This window comes from Medicago sativa, chromosome 2, assembly GCF_051527215.1.
Source record: "Medicago sativa cultivar Bolivia chromosome 2, Bolivia_mono, whole genome shotgun sequence".
Classification (NCBI taxonomy): domain Eukaryota; kingdom Viridiplantae; phylum Streptophyta; class Magnoliopsida; order Fabales; family Fabaceae; genus Medicago; species Medicago sativa.
In genome coordinates this window covers 53,400,633-53,408,130 of record NC_140750.1, presented here as the reverse complement: position 1 = coordinate 53,408,130, position 7,498 = coordinate 53,400,633, and the positions used below count along the sequence as shown (strand labels likewise).

Here is a 7,498-nt window from a genome sequence, read left to right as displayed (position 1 = left end):
ATACACTCACACCCTCTTTTCTCTTCCTCAATATTCCCAAAACCAAAACACCAATTACAAAAAAAATGATGAGTTCTCTTACTACTACCTTAAAGCTTTTATTTTCTTATGTGATTTTTGTCCTCCCAACTCTTGTTTCATGCGATTCATGCACATGTGAAACTGAACAAACCAAAGGAAATAGTGAAAAAAATGAAGCCCTTCATTACAAACTTGGTTCAATTGCTTCTGTCCTTGTTTGTGGTGCTCTTGGTGTAAGCCTTCCATTATTGAGCAAAAGAATTCCAATTCTAAGCCCTAAAAATGACATATTTTTCATGATTAAAGCCTTCGCGGCCGGTGTAATTTTGGCAACCGGTTTTATTCACATACTTCCGGATGCATTTGAGAGTTTGAATTCACCTTGTCTTAAGGAAAAACCTTGGGGTGATTTTCCACTTGCTGGACTTGTTGCTATGTTGTCTTCTATAGCAACTTTGATGGTTGATTCATTTGCATCTAGCTATTATCAAAAGAGACATTTTAATCCTTCTAAACAAGTTCCAGCAGATGAAGAAATAGGTGATGATCATGTTGGTCACATACATGTTCATACACATGCCACACATGGTCATGCTCATGGATCAGCTACCTCTTCTCAAGATTCCATATCACCTGAATTAATTAGGCAAAGGATCATATCACAAGTAAGCTCACTGAATTGTTTCTATGTGCAAAAATAGATACATGCATTTTTTTTTTGTTTAACTCTCCATGAAAATAAAGACTCCGTAATCCAAAGCTCGGTTGAAATTTAAGTAAAGTTTAACCAATAATTACGTAATCGTTATTAATTAACCGAAACTTATTAATTACTTGAGCCAAAAGACTTGTTCATTATTTAATTTTTTTATTTGTGTACCCGATTAATATTCAATTTGGTTCTATTTTGTGTATCAGGTATTGGAGCTAGGAATAGTGGTCCATTCAGTGATTATTGGAATATCTTTAGGAACTGCACAAAGCATTGATACCATAAAGCCTCTCCTAGTGGCCTTGTCTTTCCATCAATTTTTTGAGGGAATGGGGCTTGGTGGCTGCATATCTCAGGTATTTTAATTTCTAATTATTGTATTTTAAGAGTTTCCTTTTATACATTTAACATAGTCACACAATTTGAGCAGGTAGATCAAGATCAGACAATTTAAATTCAGATTTAGGTGAATTAGATTTAAAATACAAAGTTAGAAAATGAGTTGTTTTGATATTAATTATAGTCCAATTTTATTTTACCAAATATTATAGTCCAAATTGTCAGTTGCCTTATTGTGTGAGAAAGCATAGAATCTAAATTCTTTTTTTAGTGGATATGCAAGACCCTTATGGGTTGGTATTGAATTTTCCAATTTATTTCTTTTACTTTCAACGTTTGCAACTTTGCAATTCTTCCTCATTGTTGCAAAATTAAATCATATAAGGTATTAAGAAAGTGAAGAAATGAAGCTATAATCAAACTTCCTAAAATGGAAAAGTTTCAAGTGCAAGAAAAAGTGAGTTGCATGTGGATGTTACTATTGCAGTTTGGAAAGTAGGTTTGCAAAATGTTGCCATTATGACGACATCCTCCTACTCAGTAGTACAAATTAACAAAACTTCTTACTCCATGAAGAGAGAAAGACCTAAAAGTCACTAGTGAATTGAGCTGTTTGTTCATCCTATATGAGTCCAATAGTTCTAAGTTAGATATAAGAATAGAATAAAAATCAAGACTAAAGACTCATTTTAGTTTTTTGTAAAAAAAAATGTGGCACCTAATTGACTCTTAGAAACAATCCATGATGACATATTAGTCCTTAACACAAAAGACAATATCTCATGATTTTATAATTGAAAATGATTTTTTGTACACATCCTGACAGCCGACACAGTTTATAAGGTTTTAATACTCCGGACTTATTTACAAATGAAAGTTATCTTTTTAGTTTCATTCATAAATGATGTATCTAGTCTACGTAAAGATTTAGATACATCATTTATTAAATAAATCTAAAAAGTAATTTCTCTTATAAATGAGACCGAATGTAATAATATTTTTAATAGTATTTCTTTTCTTCTTAGATAAAAAACACTAACTCGGAGTGTATTGTATATGGTGTCCGACATATAATATTGGTTTCTTGTGTCAAAATAACGATTCTCATAATTAATTTTGCTAGCTTAGCTTATTTGTAATTTTCTCTACATGCTTAATTATATTTGATTCTACATTTATTAGAGAGGTTAAAAAAAATAATAACCATGTGATTGGTGTGAAGTACCCTCTACTTTGCCGATAATTAATCTCCGTAAGAGATCTTGGCTAACCATTGACCACTTTTAGTGGAGTCTGTCTTGTCAACCACACTTTTTCATCTATAGTACTTGAACCCGAGACTTTGCTTAAATGATTAGAGTTTAGTTCCTTTCAGACTAATGTAATATTGGCGATCAAAATCAGTATTTACTAAAAGCAAATACTAATTTGTGTATGTGTTTACTTAAGTGGTTCAATCACTGACTATGCCATATTGTGTGCAGGCCAAATTTGAGTCTAGGTCCACAGCAATTATGGCAACATTTTTCTCCCTAACAACACCAATTGGGATAGCAATTGGGATGGGAGTATCAAGTGTGTACAAAGACAATAGCCCAACATCTCTAATTGTTGAAGGTGTTTTCAATTCTGCTTCAGCTGGAATCTTGATTTACATGGCACTAGTTGACCTACTTGCAGCTGATTTTATGAGTCCAAGGATGCAAAACAATTTCAAGATCCAAATAGGAGCAAATATTTCACTTCTTTTAGGTTCAGGTTGCATGTCCTTGTTGGCTAAATGGGCATAAGTTTTAAGTGTTTTAGATCCCTTTAAGAATATTTTGCTTAGTATTCTCTTCCTACTCCAAGTATTATATTTATTTCATTTTTTGTTTTTTTACTAATGATGTTAGAGTGCTAAACCAAAATAAGCACTGCTAGAACATAAGTTAGAAATGCAGTTGCCTGTGCAAATTAAGGGCCTTTAACAAAAGAAACAAATGGTGGGAGGGGATTGGATCCTTTTTCAGTCAAGACCTTCAATGATTGATGGTGGGGAACAGAATCCTAAAATATCGACCAATCATTCAAATTTGAATATTAATTGTTTTACAATCTTATTAATTTAACTTTTTTTTTAGGGGAATCTTATTTAACTTTTCTTCCTTTCAATCAAACAGTTAAATAACGATAAAAGATAGTAAATTAATCATTTATCTTTGAAGATGTTAACTAGGTTAAACCAACACATATTCTTAATAAACTTCTATAACAAATTCGGGCGACATACATAGATGAAAACTCTTTTAAATATTTGTCATAGGACATTTATTTTTACCGGATCAAACTTAACTCATTTCATTCAACATGAAAGTTTAATAGCATATGAGATACAATTGAAAGTATAAAGACTGACATAATACCATGATGCCCTCGTAAGACCATGACCAACACAATTAACTTGTCTCTTAATATAACTTGCACCAAAACTTGGATGATGACTATCATCTACACGTCTCCAAAAGAAATCCAAATTCAATATGGTGATTTGTATTGCTCAAAATTCCATTACCACTAGTTTGTAATCCGGTTCAATAGACTCATTGTCAAAGTCCTAGTCACCAAAACATTTAATGGCTTCAACGAGACCTCATGCTTAATCTTCTAAAGCCATTAGATCACTATTTTTTACTTGAGCCTTGGTTGTTATGAATTGTTCTTGATCATTACGGATGCATATTCCGATATTAAATATGATTTGATCAAAAACAAAATTTATAACATCAACATTACACTTCACTTTCCCAACCACATGCCTACTCCACGGCCCTGTTGAGCCTATCATTGTAGCCTTTCGGATCCTGTTTGGGCCAGCCCGAGCTGTCCTCCAAATTTGTATATGTCCTCTGTATTGATAAATCAAACTTTTTTTTTGGAGCACCTTCAATGTATTTCAACATTCATATCACAACATCCTTGTGCTTTTGGCAAGGAGAGTTTAAGAGTTGGCTCACGTGAGTTAACTCACGTGGGATGTACCAATTAAGCGAACGTGACTTAAGTCTTGTTGGGTTTAACACATGCGTGACTTAAGTCGCGTGATGGGTATTTTCAGAAGTTCAGTTAAAAGTGAGCAAAGTGTGATGGGAGAAGAGGAGTTTGAAGGTGAGAAAATCACAAGAAGGGGGGTTGAATTGTGTTAGCTTTTTCTTCTTTTTAAACTAAGTCCAAGTCCAGAGTCTGATAGAGTTCAGATTCCAAAACAATGTTCAAAGTCTAATGCAGCAGATAATGTAAATATATATATATATATAGAGAGAGAGAGAGAGAGAGAAGAGAAAAGACATAAAACAATTATACAGGTTCCTTCTACCATCCGGAAGTAGTCATGTCCCCCTTGCACTTCCAAGGAGAGTTCACTAAAATCAATATCTGATTACAAATGCTCAAGCACACAAGCAAGAGACTTCAAATACTCAAGCACACAAGCAAGAGATTTTCTATGCTCAAGCACAAAAGCAAGAGACTTACAAACAAACAAAATTACACATAAAGATGTTTGGTTTGAACACTTGATATACAATCAATGGTGTTCAAAATACAAATCAGATAAGACTCTTAAGACTCTAGAATTTCTAAGATATGAAAGTTTATAAGAAATTTTAAGTCTATGATGCACAACAATTTCAGCAGAGTTTTGGCACTATCAAAACGTTGTTGAGTCTCTATAAATTTGTAAGTCTTCACTCATTTATATAGAGGTGTGAAAGAGAGGTTGAGAGGACGCCAACACATCAAAGAGTCGTTACTGAAGCTTGATCAAATCACCAATGATCTGTTGCTTGATTTGGTTAATGTCCTAGGAGGGAATAATTTGAAATTCATTCCTTGTTTGGAGATTTAACCAGCGTATACACAACTGTAGCAGTACTATGTGCAGACATGTAGTGGAATAGTGGAGTAGTGGTGAACAATTGTACTATTGTCCTTTTCCTGCGCTCTTGAGTGGATAAGCATCCAATGCCTTCTAATTCTACTGAAATAGCCGTTGCTCCAGGCTTCTATTCCTTCTACAATCACGTGTCTTCAAAATAACCAACTTTAACTAACTCCAGCTTCTTGACTTCAAACTCTGATAAACTTCAGACTCTGGTGACGTCAAACTATGACAGTCAGCTTCTGATGAACTTCAGGATCACCAATGATATGTTGCTTGATTTGGTTAATGTCCTAGGATGTAATAATTTGAAATTCATTCCTTGTTTGGAGATTTATCCAGCGTAGACACAGCTGTAGCAGTACTATGTTCAGAAATGGTAGTGGAATAGTGGAGTAGTGGTTGTACAATTGTACTATTGTCATTTTCATGCGCTCTTCAGTTGATAAGCATCAAATGCTTTCTAATTCCTCTGAAATAGTCGTTGCTCCAGGCTTCTATTCCTTCTGCAATCACGTGTCTTCAAAACAACCAACTTTAACTAACTACATCTTCTTGACTTCAGACTATGATGAAGTTCAGACTCTGGTGAAGTCAGACTCTGGCTGTCAGCTTCTGATGAACCTTCAGACTCTGGTGGTCTTCAGATTCAGACTTGCAACATAAGCTTCCTTTGTAGATTTCATTGCTCTCTTTTGTTCTTTTAGAACCAATATCTTTAAGATTAATGAAATTTTAGTCTATGGTACTGCACACTTGAACAAATATTAGCATATCCAATTGATTTTTTTTTAATACCTTGTTATCATCAATACTTAAGGTGGCAATGTTAAACACATTTTGTTCCAACAAAATTTTCCCAATCTTATGTATCTCCATGAATTTGATAAATGCTTTAATGGATTCTTTGTAAATAACTTTACAATCTATTCTCCTTGAAATATTTGTAAGTGTACAGTAATTATACCTTTTGTCAAAAAAAAAAAAAGTAATTATACCTTTTTTTGTTCATTATGATATTTATAAAGTGTGAATATAACCAAGTTTATGAAAGAATGTCCTTTACTTTTTACAATATTCAATACATTGAATGCCAATTCATCATGGAATTATTTAGAATACAAAAAGAAAGAAAATGGAATATACAAATGGAACAAAAACTGCGTTAATTTGTTGTGTTGCTTGCCGGTCGTAAGGGTCGCATCAGTAGAACAAGTTCTTCTAATTAGCTCCGCACATTACAATTAGTCAACATTTTGTCTACTAAAAGAGAACCTGATACTCTTAAATTAGTCAAATGTTAGCTTTGTGTTTTAGGTCCGATCTTATATATATAAATAAAGATTTTTTTTACATTTTTAAATAATTCATGTATATAGTCTATAATATAGACCATATACCTAAGTTATTTAATGCACTTGAAAAAAAAATATTATTTGCTTATGTTATTTAATGCACTTGAAAAAAATATTAGTATTTGCTTATACGTGCGTTTGATAAGCTAAAAAACAATGACTGGACTTGACAACTTTTTTGTACTTGTTTGATTCAAAAACTTGTCATTTTATTGGACAAAATGGGTACTAAGGATGAGAAAAAAATCAGGTATTCTTTTTCATCACTAAATTATGAGGCAACTTTTTGTTGAGAGTACAAACTATCAAAAATACATAAATACAATTTTTTATGTTTCAGTATAACAAATATTATCTCTTTGCAATACCGTTATGTAATATGTATTGTCTTGTAACGTTCAGACTTGTCTTGTCCCGTTATGTCAAGTAATTATTGTTTTACGAATCAAACACTTGACTTGTCTTGAGCTCAAAGCAACCATTTAAATTAAGTTCAGAGCAACTAAATAAGTGAATGAGACATCACACTTTAACTCAAAAAACATTAAGACAATAAATTTATATGTTATTTCATTTATAAATTATTCAACCTTCACGTTTTTAAATAATGTGAAACTTTTAACGTTAAGCTTGTGACTTGGACAATTCTAACTCCTTACGCATATAGATGACATAAACATATGACATAATGATACATAGCTAAGCCAAATTGATTATGATAACAAAATGAGCATGACATGCATACAAGCCTTAAGCCCTTGAATTATTTTTGTAGAAATTGACCACCAGATAGATTTGTCGATCGAATAAGCATAGATACAATAATTATTTTTCTCTCTTTAGTTTATTCTTGTCCATCTTTGGTGTAGGAGGATAGTATTATCTTGTAATAATGATAAAGGTCTATGTATGTGTGTCACTTTCAATGGCTTTTGTGGGTCAAAGAATGGAAGTCTGTCTATTCCAACGTTCTTATGATATGCTTATGATATTTGGCCCTTCATGGTGAGGTTGATACTTACCTCCGTTTTGTATCCATTAAGTTGGAATATTTAAGAGATTTTAAGGGCTTGTTTGATGGTGAGGATAAAAGAAACATGATATAATAAACTATTATATTCTATCTAATTTTTTTACTCAAACCATCAAATC

At 32.6% G+C, this 7,498-nt stretch overlaps 1 protein-coding gene across 1 annotated transcript; it reads left to right on the top strand.

The window, feature by feature from the left end:
* Positions 1 to 3,178, top strand: ZIP1 (zinc transporter 1 precursor). Its single transcript, XM_085745049.1, has 3 exons — positions 1 to 686; positions 940 to 1,089; positions 2,557 to 3,178. The coding sequence occupies exons 1-3, from the start codon at positions 66 to 68 to the stop codon at positions 2,860 to 2,862; spliced, it is 1,077 nt and encodes a 358-aa protein (XP_085601175.1). The 5' UTR covers positions 1 to 65; the 3' UTR covers positions 2,863 to 3,178.
* The last annotated feature ends 4,320 nt before the right edge of the window (positions 3,179 to 7,498 follow it).

What these genes read in the sequence shown, in the direction of transcription:
- ZIP1 (XM_085745049.1), top strand. Translation starts at nt 66, where the DNA reads ATGATGAGTTCTCTTACTACTACCTTAAAGCTTTTATTTTCTTATGTG. An exon ending in GGCAAAGGATCATATCACAA is followed by an intron (nt 687 to 939) that starts GTAAGCTCACTG and finishes TTTGTGTATCAG; the next exon opens with GTATTGGAGCTAGGAATAGT. An exon ending in TTGGTGGCTGCATATCTCAG is followed by an intron (nt 1,090 to 2,556) that starts GTATTTTAATTT and finishes TATTGTGTGCAG; the next exon opens with GCCAAATTTGAGTCTAGGTC.